Source organism: Prinia subflava, chromosome 1 (assembly GCF_021018805.1).
Source record: "Prinia subflava isolate CZ2003 ecotype Zambia chromosome 1, Cam_Psub_1.2, whole genome shotgun sequence".
Lineage (NCBI taxonomy): Eukaryota > Metazoa > Chordata > Aves > Passeriformes > Cisticolidae > Prinia > Prinia subflava.
Window position 1 is genome coordinate 17,526,662 of NC_086247.1, and position 20,420 is coordinate 17,547,081.

Consider the following 20,420-nt stretch of genomic DNA (forward strand, 5'->3'; position numbering starts at 1 on the left):
GTTTTCACAGCTGAGCCACATGTATAAGGACCTTGGCAGGATAAAAAGCACTATCCAACCTCATAGGATTTTCCTCTTATCAGCCTGTTCCCTTATCTTGTTCAACATCCAACTGTAGCCTCTGGTGACAGGCGGTTAAGTGGTCAATTGTTTGAGCAATTAACCTGTGACAGTCCAGTCTCTCACCTAGTGAAGATACAGAATGGGGAGCAGGAAAGTGCTACAAGCCAAGGGTATAACGAGTATGTAGTTATTTACAGATAGCAGATCAGCCAAATTAGACAAGCCAAAGTGACCTGTCCAGCCTGGACTTTTGATCACTCTGCTGGGACATAAAAGACTGCTCTAACTTCCCCTCTGCCTGGCTGGCAAGTGTCAAGCCTCCATATGTGAAGGTGAGATTCGTTTTCCAGTTCCCAGACTACTGTGCCAACATGGGTCATCCCTCAAACTGCCATCAATTGATTATTTAGGACCTACTAGGTAAAATCAAAAGCTTAAGTGCTATCTGAAATCCAGGAGGCAACAATCCCAGTCAGGAGACCATAGGACTGAAATAGCAACAGGATTATCAGGTTTTGTTACAGTGGCAAGGGCAGGAGGGTTGTCTTCAGGACTCAGGGCCAGATCAGAGTTGGAGCAACTGAGGCAGCCCCATCCCATTGGGAATGCTTGGCCATAGCCCAACCTGGCCTATGGCAGCTGCTTTTCAACAGGGGCTCTGATGGCTGAGCTACAGCCCCCACAGCATCACAGCCCTGCCCTGGCCAGCCACAGGGCCCACCTGCGAGCCCATGGCCTGGCTTCAGCCCATCCCAAATACACCTCACTTGTCCCAAATATGGTTCTACCGGGTGTTTAAAAACATATTTACTCACATATGGAGTAGAGATGGTTTTTTATTAGGTCTGCACTTATTCTCATAATATTAGCTATCTGCTTTTACACACTTCAGTGAAAAAACAGCATTTCCCATATGGGAAACAATCTAAAGATAGAGCAACAGGTTATATATTCCTTCAGCTCCATTTTACAACACATGGTCTGTGGAGAAGGGGCTTATGTGAGTAAGGGGTGATTGTAGCAGTGGGTATTTCATTGTGTCGAAGACTAAAGGTCAGCACAAAGTAGAATTCTTCTTTGGCTTTGGCAGCAGCTCATTATGGTGATATCTTCTTGCTGGACTAAATTTATTGTGTCATCTTGCTCTTGGTCCTCAGGTCATGGTCCTCCTGGTTTTTACTAGATATCCAGAGCTGAGTGTCTGCAGGTGTCAAGTGGGTGACCACTTGAGGTGGGTCTAGCGCTGGCCAAACACCAGTGCACTCACTAGAATTATTTACTCATTTTTTGCTCTGAGATAAAGATTAGGAGAAGAGCAAAGCAGGCTCAAAATTTTAAAGGGTATAAAGAAAATGTTACTAACAAAGCTAAAACAAAAACAAGAAATCAGAATAAACCTTCAGAACACTTCTCCTCCCCCCAACTCTTCTTTCTTTTCCCATTGACCATGTAAAGAGACAATATTCAGTCAGTATTCGTATATACTGTCAGTATACTGACAGTATTTTCAGTCAGTTTACCACTTCTAAAATAACCTTTTTTTAGTTCACTTAGGGAGAGGAGTGTCTGCTGCCATGCCATGGAGACTTTTCCACAAGAAACAGTTCTCTCAAGGTTTTATTTTTTGTGAATAGCAGCCGCCCAGATACCTGCAATTGTGAAGTCCCTCCCACAGTTGGGTAGTCTTCCCACAACTACCACCATGGGTCATCCTAACTTACTGGGGTGCAGTTTTAAGGATGAGCTGTTCTAGCATAGAAACAAAAGTTCTCTTCTTTTATCTCTGGGAACAGAGGTTTTCTTCTTCCATCCCTGGGGAAGGTTTTTCATCTCTCCCAGTTCAAGCTTCTCAATGGATCACAGCTACTTCAACATCTGCTTGCTTCAACACAGATGCCACTGCTGTGCTGGTTTGAAAGCAAAACCAGTGAGAGACTCCAAGTCAGAAATACAAGAGAAAAAAAAAAAACCAACAAAAAACACAATAGTACAAAAGACCACTGACAGAGTCAGAATACAACCTGACACCCTGTTAGTTAGGGTGGTGGTAGCAGTCCAGATGAAGTGATCTTGTTGAAGCAGTGATCCTGTAGAAAGGTCTGGTAGCTCTTGTCCTCTGGGAATCCAGTGGGTAAGGCCTGCTGTGCTGTCCCAAATCCCAGATTAGATCCAGGTGGGAATGCTTGGCTCCTCCCCCTGGGTGGAGCATCTCACAATGGGCTGATATCATTCTATGAGTCCTGCAGTGGGTCCTTGATTGCCCATTAAACAGAGACAGCTCCCAGAGGGAGTTATCTGTGAGTCATGGGCAGGGCCTTGATGGCCCATTAACAGAAGATGGTCTGGAGGGAGGGGGCAAGGGAAACACTGCCCCACCTGGTTCCAACAGCTCCTGAAGTTGGTGATAGAGTACTTTGGGAACATCTTAACATTGTAACCTAGTACACTCTGCTCATGGTTGTGGTTAGAATACTACATCACCCCAATGCATTCCATGAGTTACAGGGGAAAAAAGAGTTTGATGTATCAATTTTATCTTCACCACAGCCTTACAAAAGAATTTCAGCCCCAGATTAAGGCAACTCTTCATTCTCCTCCCATCTGAGATTTGACTCCTTCTTCACTGACCTTGGTGGCTCTATGTTGTTTTCTCTAAGTGTCTTTACCCTTTTATTTTCTTTTACTCGAGTTTCATCTGTGCACTAAAAGAGTTAGTATCTCTCCCGGGCCTGCAGATGGCCATGTTGGATCTCTGCTGGGCCAGGGCTGCTCTGGCTGCACGGCTGTTTTCGGGCCCCTGCTGCTGTCAATTCCATTCACAGGGCTGCTTTCTGTGCAGGGCTGCAGGACTGCTTTCTGTGCAGGGCTGCAGGGCTGCCTCTGTTCTCAGCCATTCAGTGATTTTTCCAGGCCCCAGCAGGATGGCGCGGTGGCTCACAGCCGGCGCAGGGCCTGGCTCGGCTCTGCCCGCCGGCCGTGGTTGGAACCCGGCAGCAGCAGCAGGCTCTCGGCCGAGCCGCACTGCAGGCTGACCTGGCCAGGCGACAGAAGAGCCTGGTCTGGCCAGCTTCCAGCAACCTCTTCAAAAGCCAGAAGCAAGAGATTTTTTCACGGAGTTTGATCATTTTAAAATGTCATTTCACAGATGTGTGTTCAGCTTTCTTAAGTGGTTTAACAGGATGTCAATACTCAAAACTAGCCACCTGATTGGTTCCGTTGGGTCCGGAGGAAACTGCTAGAAGTCCTCAGAGAAAATCATTTCAGTACCTGATGGATTTTCTCTTCAACTAAAAACCAAGCTATGTTAAACCACAGAACCAGTGCACCCACTTCCCCCACTTCTGCACACTGTTCATGCTTTAGGGCAGGGGGGACACAAAGACAGGGACGCTTCAGATGGTGAGCAATGGCTAAAAGCTCTATTTGATTTGCACTTGTAATTCAGTGGGGCTGTACCCTGGAGAGCTGCCAGGCTGGTGCTGTTTAGCTCCTGCTAAGGCACGGTGTATTTGTGTCATTTGTATATAGCTTATGTTGCAAGGTGACAAATCTGCATGGTGCCACAACCCCCTCTCAAACAAACACTCAAAGAAGCACTGGTAAGTCATGAGGCCAGATCCACTGGCTGGAAAACTGACTTGTTCACGGTTTCCAGGGCTGTTAGGGAGTGCCACAACCACTGAGCAGTGGCCCTGGCACCTTGCAGCTCCCGGTGAGCACTGCATGTGGTGGTGTGTATGGCAGGGACCCCGGCAGCCACCCTCGGGGTGTCCAGAGCTGCTCAGAGCAGATAAGTCTCAGCTTTGGTGGGAACAGGGCAGAGCCCTGGAGCAAGAGAAGATTGGTCAGGCTTTTTGCCACCTAAGGAGACATAGTTTTAAATTAGGGAATAATAGCAATAAATAGCATTAAATTAGGGAAAAGATAATGGCCTGTGATAATCACATACGGAATCAGGACAGGGATTGCATCCTGATGAGTATATTTAGTTGAGATAATAAAAAAAAAAAAAGAAAAGCACAAAATCGGAAAAAAGGGTTGTTTATAATCATCATACTCTTACTTGAGAGTCTAAAATTCATACCTATGAAATATACTTCTTTTAAAGACCATCTTTATAAAAGCCAGAATGCTACTTGGCTCTTGATGGCTCTTCAGTCTCTAAGTTATTATTATGCTGGTTTTTCAGAGTCAACTGTATCCTGAGTGTCACCTGCTTCCCTTCAGTACCAATGAAGAAATTTCCTTTGTTTGCTATGGAGGTCCCATTGTTGCCCAGAAGGTAAACGAATCACTGTTCATAACTATTATTTGGCTCAAAGGTGAGGAAAGCGTGGAGCTGTGTAAATACCCTCCATGCAGTCTTGCCTTGTTCCCGTCTGCCATCTTGTGGCCACAAAAGTTTAATTCTAGTCTAGTCTAAAGCCATTGTCCCAGCCTGACATGCAGCAAAGCACTAAGGCATTCCCCATCCCACATTTATGAGCTTGTTCCCTCTCAATATTCAGAGCCACCTTGTGTCACTGTTCCGGGAAGTGTGGAATCACCATCTGTGAAGGTATTTAAAAGACATGTAGATGTGGTGCTTAAAGACATGGCTTAGTAGTGAACTTGGCAGTGTTAAGTTAATGGTTGAACTGGAGGATCTTAGAAGTTTTTTTGTAACCTAAAGGATTCTGTGATTATATGTAAAGAATGCACACGGTAACAGGTAACATCCATTTCCATAATTTGGTGACAAGTCTGAAATAAAATGTTCCTGTCAACCGGTTGGAAGATGGCAACAGGAGACTAGATTGGATTAGAGATATGTTTTGTGGGCAATGTACCAAACCAGAAATTCAATCTTGTCTAGAATAACTTTTTTTTTTCCCTTCCCTAATTTTTTCTGATGGGAATGATAAAGTCATATATAGGTGGAAGAGATAATGTCTAGTGAGGAGAAACCAGGAGCAGCCACAGGCAGAATTGGAAACACTGAATCAGCAGTGATAGAAAAGAGCTGTGGTGCAATACAAGAGCAGAGTCTACCTAAGGCTTCACAGCAAGTAGGAAAAAAATTAATTTCCTCTTTCAGCTATGAGCACAGGACATAGCTGCTATGGAGAACAAAAAGGCAGACAGAAAGGGCTGGAGCAGCAACAAAGTGCTCTGTCCCACTTCCAGAGGAGAGTCTTTGAAGTACACCAGACATCACACTAATGGCTGGCACTGTACAGTAATGTGCTTCTCCATGCAGAGAGGCTGCCTCTCCTCAAACACACCGTAGCTACAACACCATATTCTGGCTCCAGCTCAGCCAGAAGTATTGAACATCAGCAGAAGACGTCTCTTCACACAGTTTATTGCATCCAGCAGCATGCAATCCCACACACCAGTCTGCTTTATCCCAGCTAGAGACATTTGAGATCCCTGGAGAGCTTTTGGCATCAGATCCACACATCTTGCTTACTTGTTAGCAGTGGGAACTTGCATCAGCCACACAGGCCAGTGTCAGCAAAAGTTATTGAAGAAATCCTTTTCCTTTTCAGGGCAGGCAAAGACTGAGCACAGCTCATGTTTTAGGGGTTGGATTCATGCACACAGTGCACTGAAACCAGAAATATATTATTTGAATGCTTTTAAGATTAATATTTTGGTGAGAAAAAGGCAGGGAAGAGAAAATCCTTGAAGTATTTGCAGTGAATTTATTAATTCCAACATTTACACTCATCCTACATGATGCCATGTCTATCAGATGAAAATAATGCTAATATTATAAAATAAGGCACTTGGAAATTAGGAAGGGCCAGCACCGAAGCATGATAATAGAGTTATGAGTTATATGATGGCACATTTACTTCTCAGCAGTGTCCAAGGCAATCATCATTCAGGCTCCTTATGACAATACAAAGCTGTTCCTTAGATCAGCCTTCCATCACTTTTTCTGTAAGGCAAGGACTGTTCAATATTTAGAAATATTTCTGCAGAGCAACAAACCCACAATAGTTTTAATTTAAAAAATCAGTAAATGATCATTAGGTATTTTATTTTTAGCCTTGTTTCTGGGGACAAATGTATTTTTTTTTTAAATAAAATATCTTCATGGATTATGGTCTAATATTTTCTCATATTTTACAGCCCTCCAGACTGATCGAATTTCAGGATAAAGGGTAGTTTTGTAGATTATTCTTACCTCATACTAAAGAATGAGATAAATTGATGTCATGATCTAAGTACCTGGGTCTTTATCTCTGTCACAAAGTGGTGCTAAGGTAATGAAGTAAATGAAGTTTTCTGCAAGTAGTCCCTAGTCCCACGCTCTTCTTAACATGTAATATTGTTGTGTGAATTCAGTCACAGAATTGCAGAGCAATTCAGGCTGGAAGGTGGTTTATACAAATATTAAACTGAATTACAGCTGTAAGTATGTGAAAAGGTTACTCACAAGCCATTCTTGAAGCTCCTTTTGATATGCAGTGCTCATAGTTGCATGAGCCACTGTAAAGTGTTACATTATCCTGCCTCTGGGTGTCAGCATTTGCCCTCATTTGGAGACATTTATAAATTGTCCTTAAAATCGCTTGTCTCTAAGGAACCATGAAGCCAGACAGATTCTGTCGGAGTCCAGGACATCCCTCTGGCCACCCTGGAGGGTTTGGAGACCGGACAGTGGGGTCTGGGATCTGTACAAGGGAGTCAGCCAGCCTCACACATAGCCCAGGAGGACACTGCCTCTGATCCCTGGCCACGGGAGTGAATGCCCACATTGTATGAAGAATCACAAACCAAGAGCATTCAAAATAAGTAGTAGTTAGTTTATCACAGAGTGTAAATGTAGAATCTAGGATTTTTAGTATATGGGTTTGAAGAGGCAAGATGGAGGAATTGGGGAGTGGTCCTGTCCTCCTTGTTCTTGTTCTCATCTCCCATTTTCTGCTGAGTTGGATCACAAGAATTGGTTTAGAGTGGAAATGACACGTTAACATAGGTAGTAAGTATTGGTAAAATTTTGTAAATAAAAAGTACATTGTGGACAGTGGTTGGACCAGAGAAATGGTACAAAATCTGCCCAGTCTGCCGCCTGTCCTGCTCTGCTGGGGGTGCCTTGCAGAGCTGAGAGAGAACTGAGAGATAATGAAGGAATAAACAACCTTGGAAACACGGACTGGCAGACTCTGTTTGTCTTCTTCAGCTCTGGCGTGGGACCTTTCGAGCAAGAAAAGCTCAAAAACCCTACATACCTCAGGGAACAGCAACCCCAAGGAGAATCTCAGGGAACAGCAACCCTGAGAAGATTCCAGCTCTCATTCTGAGTTTGTCTGAACAGTTTGATCTGGCTTATGAAAATTTTCAAGAAAGCTGGAATAATCAAGCTAAAACAGAAAATTATATTCTTTGTGTGATTGAGAAGGGATTTTTTTTTTCAGTATTTCACTTCTAAGACAGAAGGGAAAGGGAGATTCAATTCTGAATTCACCTTTTTTTCCTATCATTCAGACTGCAAGCCTGGAGCAAGAAAAAAGAAATGAGTAGAAATAGAAAACATTTGAGCAGATGCTATGCAACCCACTTAGAGATGATACACTATGAAATAAGCAAAAATTATACACAGATTTTCATTTTAAGCTAAAGCTTACCTCTGGAGACAAGATCTGTATGAGGCTGCATTATTCCAGCTGTCATTATGGCCAGGTGGTGGAGACAAAAGCTATAGAAAGACCATTTTGCCCTTCACCAATGTAGTCAGAATCAAGGCCATCATGGGGAGGAAGAGCAGCAGAGTAAAGAAGGAAGAGAGTGGTGACTATTTAAATGGAAGGACCATAATGCCTATCTAATGCAGCAAACCTTCAGGCTCCCTCCTGGTGCACACAGTAAGTTCTCAAACCCTGTGGGGCCACAGCATGGCTTCTGTAGGCTCAGTCGTAGAGGGTTCTTCATATCCCCCAACTCTCAGAGACACCCAAAAGGTTTGAAGGAGCTCCAAACCTCATGGGACCAATTCTCCGTTTTCCTGTAGCTCCTGGAATGTGAGCTCAGAGGCATTGTCAAAATATCTTGAGATCCCAGTAACTGGGTACAAGTATATCCTGTGGAAATCTGTCTGCCTAGAAAATTTTGCTTATTATTTTGTCACATTTCGACACATAGAATAATAAAATATTTCAGGTTGGAAGGTACCCATAAGGATCATCAAGTTCAATTCCCTGCTCCTTGCAAGACTAGGTAAAATTTTAAAATAAGACTAAGACCACCCTCTAGACAGTCTTTGAACTCTGGCTGGCTTGGTGCCATGACAACTTCCCTGTGTAGGCTGTTCCAGTGATTGGCCACTTCCTTAGTAGAGAAACTGTTCCTAATGTCTAGTCTGAACCTACTGGGACACAGCTTGATTCCATTTCCTTATGTCCTGTTGCTGGTCACCAGAGAGAGAGCAGCACCTCCCCCTCCACTGCTCTCCCTGAGGAAGGTGCAGACTGTGATAAGGTCACCCTTCAGCCTTCCTTTCTTCAAGCTGTGCCAGCTGAGTGAACTCAGACACTGCTTGTAAGTCTTGCCCTTGGGGACTTCCACCACCTTGGTGGCCCTTCTCTGGACACTCTCTAAACTTTGTACTGTGCAGCCCCAGGCTCCAGAGCACACAGAGAGAACACACAGAGCACACAGAGCTCAAGGTGGTGATGCACCAGAGGGACAGTCACCTCCCTTGACCAGATGGCAATGCTGAGCTTGAATCCACAGTACAATGGATAATCCAATGATTTCTAATGTAAAAAATAAACAACAAAAAAGACCTCACCAAAATATCTCTGCAAGGAAGTTATTTGGTTAAGATTGAATTTCCTGACAAAATAGAAATAAGTGATAATTCATGCATGCAAACCAGAATGCTCCTGTTCCATGTGGATTTATATTCATACCACCGTACATTAACAAGTTCTATCTGCCAAACACAGTATATTGTTAGAATGCTGCCCCCTGAAGCATGACATATAGTTTTATGCTGGAATTAATGAAATTTTCTTCAATTTTTATTCATTGCATTCAGATGTGTGCTAAACAATAAATTCCTTAGAAAGAGTGAATATTCAAAAGCCCCTGTTATCTTGTGTATTGAAAGACACTTGTTTTCAGATCAGATTTAATGCATGACATTTACTGAATACCTCAGTCAGGGATAGTTGTTTTCCTACATAAATCTGCCAGAAGAAAGATTCAAATTTAAAAAATAAAAAACAAGCAAAGAAGACAACAAGCAAACAAACAACCCCCCCCAAACACCAAAACCCTGAAATTTATATAAGAGGAAATCCTAACCAGACTAAATGCAGTCTGATTAAAATTAAAGATTGTTGAGCAGTATTATTATAGCCCAATTGGCCCCCTTTCAGTCCTTCATTAAGCTGGTTTAGATGTACAGATGCTTTTATAACTCCCAAGTGTCATGAAAATGGTGTAAATGTTCCCATATTAAGATCAACTGTGAAGATACTTTCCCACTATGCAGCTGTCTCTGACTTTTTGAACAAAATTAGAGATCAGTTAAGAAAAGTGGGTGCAAAGAAGCCTATAGAACTAGATGAGATGTGTTTGTGGGTACAAGAGCTGCCATTTGCTATTGTCAGGCCACTATGATTCATCATTTTAAGGTCACAGAAGTTAGGTGAAATCCCCAGTGACTGTAATAAAGGCAAATGGAGCACCCATCTTCAAAGGGGAAGGAAAGAAGTCTGTTTGCTTAATATCTCTCCACAGGAAAATTAGGTGGCACACTTTCCTGGAGGACACTTCCAGGCACAAAAATTTGAGTGGGAGCAGCCAGCACAGATACAGCAAGGATACCTCACACCTGACAGGCCTGATGGCTCTGTATTATGAGATGAATAGGTCATAGAATAGCTGAAAACCTGTTTAAGTGGCTTTAGCAAGGCATAAGCAGTCCATAATAACCTCACAGCCAAACCAAAAAGATAGACTGGAAAGTCAAGGTTGCTTTGAACAGCTCTCAGGATCTGCTTGTAGTCATAAATTTATTATCATTTTCTACAGTAGCCAATAAATGCTTACTTTCAATCAGAAAACAAAAGTGAGTTATTGAGTTCTGATGTTCCTCAATGCATCAGAGTGCATGAAAATACAGTCTCAACTGAAAAATAGTCCCCATGACAAGCTTGAGGAAAGCCAGACAGCCTGAAAAAAATGGAACATGATTAAGTGATTGTGACCTTTGCTTACTGTCAACTACTTCTGTCTTCCATTTAGACTTTTTAGATTACAGGGTGAGGGGTTGGACTTTATAGATATATTTATGATCTGATAAGTGCTACCCTACTTTTCTCATATTAACTGTGAATATAAGAGCAGAAGTATTCAGCATTGAATTTAGAAAAACCCTGTATCACAGATGGCCACCATATCATAATTTAAAAGAAATGCTGTCACATATTTTAAAATACACTTTAGTCTAAATGCAAAATATCTTGGACATATCATTCTGCAATCAATAAAATTGCAGATAATATACAGAACTGATATGCTTAAGAGTAGAAGTGCTGCTGAAACAAAGTGGCTGTAGACAAAACCAGCTCAGAAGGATCAGTAAGAAGATTCTCTGGGTGAAGGTACCTTTGGATCAGCTCTCACAGTAAAATCCACATCAAGAGTTACCAGGTTCAGAGGTTTCTGTGTTACACAGCACCTGAACAAAAGGGTTTAATGAGAAGAGAGATACCATCCACACTACTATGATTTTTGGATTTTTCCATAAAGAATACAATGGGGGTTGCATGAGGGTGGATCTAGATATTTTCATCACAGAACACAGAGATTTTTTTAGAATGATGAGAAGATAAAAAGAAAACACTTGAAAGGATCCTGTTTCCTGTCAGTGGAGAAGGGATGATGAAATTTTATGGAAACATTGGAAAAACCAGCAGGCAGTTCTATGGCTTTATTTTCACTGTGGTGTTAGAAATGGTTCTGATTACTGAGATGGACTACAGTTTTTGCACATAAGTATCATCTTTGATCTAAAATGCAACTGCTGACAGGTAGAAAGTCTGATCAGTGTTCAACTTTTCTCACTCTCTTTTCTCTCTTTGTCTGGTTTCTTTGAAGCTCAGTAAAATACTCCTAGCATGCCATCACCATCACTTCATATAAAAGGCACAGGAACTCAGACTAGTCATGATAAATTATAGATAAGCTAAACAACATTATCTTTCAAACAGACTCCAATTTGGGATAAGGTGTATTCATCCACCTGCCTGTCAAAAAGGTACATTTATTCAGTTTGGTATTTTTCTAACCTACTCACAAAATAGGAGGGGAAATTTATTTCCCGACAATACTCACAAAGTCTCACTAGGACTTCGCAGCAGTATTTGGCATCAGAGGAAAACATATACCACATTTCCCTTAATTCTAAAAGGACTGGGAAAATAGAAGGTTAAGTAAACTTAATATTTCATTGAAGAAAGGAGGACTTTTTTTCTCATTACTTTGGTTCTTTACTGTAAATACCTGCCTTTTTTGTATAATGCATGCACCTTCATTAAACTCATAATATTTTCACATGTTATTTTATAGTTTGTGCCTCATGGGAATTTAGAACATTTTATCTCTCATTTATATTATTTTAAATGTTTGGTTACAGTAACAGCACCAAAGTTCACTTTGACTGATTCACAGAAGTGCACAACTTCTAAATTTGATAACAAGAAGATACTCAGCTTTCTTAACAGCAAGTGATTGAAGTCTCTAGAATATCAGGTTTTCTTTTTTCCTTTGGTCTGTAAACAGTATAAATCCACTCTAATGCTGAGACTGACAGCTGGAAGTGACAGGAGCAGCTAAGGGAGCTGGGTGTGTTTAGTCTGGAGAAAAGGAGGCTTGGAGGACCTTATTACTCTCTACAACTCCCTGAAAGGAGGTTGCAGTGAGGTGGGATTTAGTCTCTTCTGTGAACTAACAAGTAATAGGACAGGAGGAAATCACCTCAAATTGTGTCCAGGGAAGTTTAGGTTTGATAATAGGAAATATTTCTTCCCTGGAAGCATTGTAATGGATTGGAACAGGCCGCCCAAGGAACTGGTTGAGTTACCATCCCTAGAGATAATTAATAGACATAGGGACGTGGTTCAGTGGTGGACTTGGGCATGCTAGGTTACTGGCTGGACTTGATGATCTTACATCTTTTACAAACAAAGAATTCTATATATTCTATATATTCTATATAGAACCCTTTCAAATGAAATGAGCTCACAGAGCAGAAGATCATATTCCAAAGATCTCGTTCCATGCCGGTAACATCACTGGGATCTGAGTCAAACTGAAACATGAAAGCTTTGCAGAGCTACTACTGTCAAGGAGGTATCAGATGCAGCTCAATGGATATGAGACATCAGAACACATATCAGAGTGACAGTTGTGGAAGCTGAAATCCTTGCTCTTCCACTGAAATATAAGGTAAGCCATTACTGGGAAACTTCTCACAAGCATAGTTCACTTATCCCAAGAAGTGATCCACTTTGGTGACAAAAGGCAGTTGTTTATGTCACCTCCACCGAGATTATCAGCAAGTGTGTCCATGTTTTATCCTTCCTCTCCATCATAATACAGGTTCTTCTGGTACTGTATTAAGCATAAGTGATTAACTTGTTTCACTTGCTTGTTCCTTTATCTTCAGTCATTGTGTTCAACCTAGAAAGTTAAATTACTTTTTGTACTCTTTGAACCCAAGTCTTGCAGTAGTTTAAAAACAAGGGAAAACTCTTTTAAATTTGGTTTGATTTTCTGTGGGAAGTCAGCACTGAGTTGGAACTTCTTTGATGGGTTTGTAACACCCATTGCCACTAATTCCGTGGTGGTATGTACCACTTGGAGCTTCCCAAGCTCTGGGGCTTCAGGTCCATTGAATGAATCATGGAACTACATCAGAGCTGCAGAGACAGCAGAAAAATGTGGAAAATAGAAGTCAGCTGGAAATGGTTGAGACAATGTCAGTGAAGAATCCAACAGTGATCTTCATAAAGGGACTGAATCAGGCAGTTACAGGAAGACCATTCACCAATTACTATTATGGGTAAAAGAGACACGACTTCAGCAAAATTAATTTTATTTATTGTCAGTGTGCTGGTTTGAAAGCAAAACCAGTGGGATTCCAAGTCAGAAATACAATTTAATAGAGAGAGAACAAACAACAAGAAAGGTAAAAATAAAATAAAATAAAATAAAATAAGATAAATGCAGTAGTACAAAGGACCACTGACAGGGTCAGAATGCAAACCTGACACCCTGTTGGTCAGGGTGTTGGAAGCAGGCCAAGATAAGTCCTCCTGGAGTGACAGTTGTGGCTCCGTTGAAGTAGAGATGATCCTCAAGAAAGGAGGATCCTGGAAGAAAAAAGTCATCCTCTGTGAATCCAGTGGAAACAGGCTCCCTTGGTGTTTGGGATTGCAGATTTTATCTCAGTGGAAAGGCTTTGGCTCCTCCCACTGGGTGGAGCATCTCACAATGGGATGAGGTGATGTTATCAGTCATGTGAGAGGCCCTAAATGGCCCTTTCACAGGTGATGTCCCTCAGAGGAGGATGGGTGGAGGAAGAGATAAGGAGGCCCTGCCTTATCTGGTGTTATCAGGCGTCCCACTAGCAGAAGGCATCCGCCCTCTTTCCACTTCTAGAGTTACAAGAGACAAGGAACAATATCTCCCAACCGGCTTCAACAGATGAAAATAGAATACACATTTTTGGTTACATTTTTCAACCCAAGACAGTCAGTTAATAACAATAGGAAAGTGAGAAATAAAAACAAAATTAAAAACACTTTCCCCTCCACCATCCCTTCTTCCCAGACTTCACTCCTGACTCTTTTACTTTCTCTACCCCAAGCAGATCAGGGAGATGAGGTGTGCAGGTTGGAATCAGTTCACAACTCACAACTTTGTCTCTGCTGCTCCTTCCTCTTCATGCTTTTCCACTGCTCCAGCATGGAGTACATCCTACAGGATACATTCCTTCAGAAAATTCTCCAGTGTTGATCCTTCCCACAGGGAACAGTCCTTTGAGAACAAATTGCTCCAAAGGTCCTGCCAGAAAAACCTTCTCCTTCATGGCTCCTCTCCCACTGGCCACAGTTCCTGCCAGGAATCTGCTCCATTGCTGGATTTCCATGGGCCACAGTTGCCCTCAGGGCAAATCCCTCTCCTCTTGTGTGGGGTCCTTCAGGGGCTGCAGGGAGACAATGTGGAGCACCACGGTCTTTTCCATGGGCTGTAAGGGAATCTGTGCTCCAGTGCCTGGGGCACATCCTCCCCCTCCTTTTTCACTGACCTTGGTGTCTGCAGGACTGGTTTTCTCACGTTTTTTCACTCGTCTTTCACAGCTGCAGCTGTCCAGCACTTTTTAACCTTTCTTAAATACATTATCACAGCGGCACACCAATAAAGCTTAAGGGACTCAGCTCTGGCCAGCGGCTGTTTTGGAGCTATCTGGAACTGGCTCTGTCTGACATGGGGGAAGCTTCTGGTATCTTCTCACAGAAACCACCTCTTCAGCCCCCCGGCTCACAAAACCTTGGCACAGAAACATACATACCACTGCTAATAACATCTGGCTTAGAGATTTTTCCTCAAATGCCTTATTCATTGAATTCTCAGGCAAAATTGCTGCCTATCTGTCCTGGTTATAATCCAGCACAGTGCTTTCAATAGCAGCAGATTTTCTCTTACAAGAAAAAACTACCCTATTATTGTTATTATTATTATTCCTTTAAAGTCATCATAAGATGTGTTTGCTTCAGTGAGCACTGTGATCTGTGCACATTTTGTATTTTATAAAAATAGGCTACCCTCTTTTCCCATTGCTGCATGGAGGCTGCCTGAAGATGAGACTGGCATAATAAGGTCAGCACTGCTGGGTAGTGTAACAAACTTGTCAGTAAATGTTAGTATCACAAACAGCATCTCAGAAACCTTTTCTTTATTTTCGCACTTCTTAAGATATGTAGTTTCATGTGTCATCACTTGGTATTTTCAGAAAAAAACCCTCACAGATTAAAAAAGAAATGTAATTAAAACATTTTATTTAAAACCAGGAAAAGATTCAGAATCTAGTCATTGGAAGGAACAAGTATAGTCAGCTCTACATATCTAATTTCCTGTGCATATTAGCAATAATGTCTTTTGGGGTGAGTTTCTGACATATTTATCATCATCATGTCTAGGAATTATGGGTTAAATCCTTGACCGTGTAGAAATCCTCTTTTTGATGCTTCAGTGTAAGATTCACCATTACAGAAAAATACTATGCAAATCAGATCACATTTTCCTGCCTTAGGGATTCCAATCCTTCTGCCCCTTGGCCATGCCAACATTCTCTATACAGATACAGTAGGAAAAGCCAGCAAAAAACCCAATAAAAATAGTAAAATAATGAAAACCTTACAGTACACACAGAGAGAAAAGAGATTATTTTGCTGGGGAAATAAATGAGAAAGGTGCCTATAGAAGGACACAATATGGAAAAATATAGAGATGAACTAGTCACACCTCCATATATTTTACATATAAGCATTATTTTCAGAATTATAAGCAAAGAGAAAGGTCATGGTTCTATCCGTGGGGGTTTGCATCATGTTCAGCCCTTGGTGTGTGTAAACTTGGATCTCAGGCATGTGTTATGTGAAATGTGGTGCCTGCATATAAATTTACTGCACTACCCATGGAACAGAATGTATTAAATTCTTTGTGGTGTATCAGCTCAGCTGTCCATGGTAACACTGAGTTCATAATTCTCTGCACCGCAGAAGTTGTGGTGAGCATGACAGTAAATCTGTGCTACAAACCACGGATGAGAGATGCACCATTCACACTATTAGTTATCTGGCTACTACTTGGCTTGGAGAAAAGTGGAGAAATCTGGTGTGTGCATAGAACAGGCTCAGTCTGCTGACAAGGAGCCACACAGTTGTACCTGCCAATAACCAGGTTCCAAACCTTTGGAGGCTTTTAAAATGTTGTTTAAAAACATCTTTTCCCCACTGATATTTTCAGGTAATTTAATTTGAACCCATTTCTGCTTTCCTCGTTGATGAAAAAACAACAGATTTTTTCAAGTGATTCATAGAGGTGGTTGTGGGTAACATCCTGTCTAATCCACCTCCTTTCACTGAGCAACTGGAAAATTTACAGATGAGCTTCCTGAGTGGGGAGGGAACAGAAGAAGTCTAAAAGCATATAATGTCACCTAACTCCTTATTCAATAAGTGCAGTGTTTTTTCCTCAGTGTTTTCAACAAGTACATTTATGGCTTTTACATTTGTGGTGGCTTAGCATTCTGACCCAAAATTTGCCTTTGTTTATTCAGTCTTGTCTAGCAGTACAGGATTGCTCTGCAATCTCTGTATTTCCAGATGGTTTAGGGGAAAAGCAAGGTTCTGCTTGGAGACAGCACAGAAAAATTCCTGAGGCAAGAGGTTGCATAGCAATAGGAATAGTGCATGCTCAGTACTGACTCGCCATCCCTGCCGTTCTGTTACTATGGAGATGGCATGGCTGCTGCACAGCTCTATCTCCACAGCTGCAACAGGAGTTTTGGTGGGTGCATGTGCCCTGCTCCTCACACCTCCTCTGTCCTTCACAAACACTACAGGGCAAACTCATTATTGTTCAGTTTGTGCTTAGATCATGGCTTGTTAAAATATCCTATTACTGCTGTGTTTAAGAATATCTGTGTTACTGCATCCTAGGACTGTGTGAAGCTCAAGGGAAAAAACCCCACATTCTTTAAACACATGCACCTCTAAAAATACTACTGTGAATTATCTCATTTCTACCCAAAAGCCTACAGACAGGATATCTTATCCACCCATTTTTGAGAACTGCTTATATAGATTCAATTTAACATTGGGGTGTGAAAACCATTATCATTAATATACAAGCAAATGTACATTTATCAAGTATTTTGTATTCTAGGGCTATAGTGAGGAAGAAAGGGAGGGGAGTCAAGCAGCTGATGGCTCCAGGTATGAAAAAGATGCATATGGCAAGGAGCCATCTCTCTCTTTGTTGTGCCAAAAACATTTTAGCTAACACACTGAACAGAAAAGCAGGTCATGGGATGATTTCTTTTCATGCACAGAACTTGACAGGCTTCACTTGCTCATAAGTCTGTCTTCTGTCTTGAAAGCCATTTCATATTTCAGGATGGGAGAAGCAGCTACAGCCCCATGTGTAAAAAGTAAATTTAATGTGCATGTGAAAACTTCAATAATAATATCAAGTACTGCTTTATCACACATAATCAAGACCACTTGTTCGTAACCAGGACTACTATATATTCAGTTTTTTACACTGAAAAAAAATCAGTTTTTCTTTCTGCTGACCTATCTTGCCTGCATGGATTTTGAAGAATTGTCCTTTTGTTTAAAGTTTTGCCTGAATAATACTTGAGTTCAGATGAAAGTGCTCAAACTCCTCTGCATGCGCTATATGACAGCAATGAGCTCTGATCTTTCATCAAGAGCCAAAATCTAGGAAGCAGGAAAATCAGGAGATTTTCTTGTGGATGGGCTCCACAGCCAGAGGTACATGTGCAAAAAAGGCAGGGCTTTTTGAGAAAACATCAGTCCTTCTACCCATCTGCTAAGCAACAGAGCAGCACTGAAATCATCCAAGAAGCTTCAGAGAGTTATCTGATCAGCTTGCATGTTATTTTGTTAGCTCTGTAGAATCGTGTTATTTGCCATCACAACTGCTGCTATTTGCTATAGAGACTCAACCCTTTAAACAACACAAGATGTAAATAACATTTTGCTTATACCTTCTCATTTCTGCAAATCACACCATCTACCCTGGAGTGTAAGTTTTATGAAGCACACTCTCTGACTCATTTAAGTGAAATACTCAGGGTATGCCATGGATAAAATTTATCTAATGTAACACTGAGTGGACCTCAGTGTATATATTATACATTTTGCTATGTTATGTGTCTTCTGCTGTCTCAAGGCCTCTCGACGTTACTTTCAGAGAGGTGCAAATCACTCAGCTCTTGTATTCAGGATGTCCAAGGGTGAGTCCAGTTCCCATTATCATCAATCATGCTGCTTGCATAAGCCCGGTTCCCGTAAGGCTGGGGTCTGGTTTGCATCCCATTAAGACTAATGGCAGTCGCACGCCTACATCCTGCGCACTTCCGAGCACTTCGGCCGCGGCAGTGCCCGGCTGCAGGGCAAGATGCGAGCAGCGGTGCAGGACGAGAGCGGGGCGGGTGCGGTGCAGGACGGGCGTGGGGCAGTGCGGGGCGGGCGCGGTGCGAGGCGAGCGCGGTGCGGGGCGGGAGCGGTGCGGGGCGAGCGCGGTGCGGGGCGGGTGCGGTGCGGGGCGGGCGTGGGGCAGTGCGGGGCGAGCGCGGTGCGGGGCGGGGCGGGCGCGCTCCGCCGGGCGCTGTCCGCGGTGCTGGAGACGGAGCACGGCCACGGCCGCGCTCCCCCGCAGGCACCGCGGCAAGAGGGAAACGCTTTTGGCAGTCTGTCCCGCAGTGATTAAAAATAAAATAAAATAAAATAAAATAAAATAAAATAAAATAAAATAAAATAAAATAAAATAAAATAAAATAAAATAAAATAAAATAAAATAAAATAAAATAAAATAAAATAAAATAAAATAAAATAAAATAAAGAAAAAACCACCAAAAAACCCCAACAACCAACAACAACTAAAAAAGAAAAACTAACAACACACCTCTAGCCGAACATTAATTCTTATATAAACATCTTTATATGATATTGCCTCACATGGGCTGGACTAGATGATCTTTCAAGGTCCTTTCCAAACCAAACCATTCTATGATTCTATGAATATTAAAGTAGATTAAAACGGTGCTAATCCCTTTCCAAAACAGGCCTCTTGTGATATCAATGTCACTAGAATAAACCAGCTTTCTCCAACAAAAGTGCAGGCTCCTATGATTTTTCCCAGTTATTTTTCAAAATCTGCTGTAGGTTTAAACTAAATAATCATATTTACATTGAGGACGGGTTCTTGTGATCGAATGTCAGCAATTAGCTGGTTTTAACAGTGTGCTTCAAGAGATTCCATGGCCTTTCTTGAAAACAGAACAACAGCGAGGCTGAACTGAAGAAGAAACCTGGATTTCAGGTGATATTCTTTCCCTCTGGAATTAATAAAGTACTTCAAAGAGATCAGAGAAAGACAAGATCAAACACCTGAGTCAGGGAAGCACTTAAGACAGCAGCTACCTCCACAGGGGGATTGTGAGTCATTTATATGGGAACCCTAGGAGTTTAAAGAAGAGACTTATTAGGAAGATAAATGGGATATGAGAAGCTGTTCTCTGGCTGGCAAGTGGCCAGAAAAGAAGGACATGAATAAGAGTCACATAAAAAAAAAAAAAAAAAAAAAAAAAAAACCCAAACAAACAACAACAACAAAAAAAACCCACAGTAATAAAGCAGTCACACACATAAGCAGTGCAGAAAAGCACTCCTGAGACAAAAAAAAACCAAAATGGAAATCCCCCAAAACAGAAAGGGCTACCTAGACTGTAGACATGGAAAATCACCAGGGAACTGGGGTAGATAAGAGTGTCTCTAGAGAGTAGGATAGCAATTAACTCCACTGCTATCCTATGATTTAACTGTTATTTTTCATACCTTTTAACCCCCATTACTTAGGAGTTTGTGAATATTTACTAAAGAGTGAAAAAAAAGCTGAATGTCAATGTAATCAACTTTCTTTCTACTTACAATATTCAAAGCATGGGAGTAGATCCATTAAAAGTATGGATATTTTTCCCCATTCCCAGCTGTGACACTCTACCATGGGACAGATGGCACTGTCCAAACCAGAATCCTCTGATTTATGCCTCATAGAATTAAATTACTCAAATACTAGCATGGACTTAAGGAAAAAAGAAAAACGACAAGAAAAAGAGAAGTGTTTCTAATTTTACATTGTATTTTCCTTGATTCAGATCATCTCCTTAGAGCTGTTTTTACTTCTTTTCTATTTTAAACAATCTATGTTCTTCACAAAAGGGCTAAGTACTCCAGAAACGGACTGACATGTCTGATTCACACTGTTTTTGAGACAGCCTCAATGGAGTTGATAGAAGCATGTTAAGAAATGGATAGAATTAGTCAACAATCAAATCGTATTTGCTTGAATATTCTTGCACAAGAATTTCTTGGAAGGGCAACAAACATTACCATGCACTACCATGGCCAAGGCTTTTATATCCTTCAGCCTCATTTATTCATGCCCTGAACTGCTGCTGGTTTCTACCAACATTCACTCTGAAAGGTTGCAGCACAGTGGGTCTGATTTTATTAACAGTATTTTTTGTTAGAAGCTCT

General features: G+C 41.6%; 1 protein-coding gene across 1 annotated transcript in view; it reads right to left on the bottom strand.

Moving 5' to 3' along the window:
* Positions 1-12,975: 12,975 nt before the first annotated feature.
* Positions 12,976-20,420, bottom strand: part of LOC134562440 (basic proline-rich protein-like) — a 31,778-nt gene continuing 24,333 nt past the window's right edge. Inside the window, exon 3 of the mRNA XM_063419838.1 lies at positions 12,976-14,275. Coding sequence (XP_063275908.1) covers positions 14,234-14,275 — 42 coding nt within the window. The 3' untranslated portion in view covers positions 12,976-14,233. The remainder of the gene's footprint in view (positions 14,276-20,420) is intronic.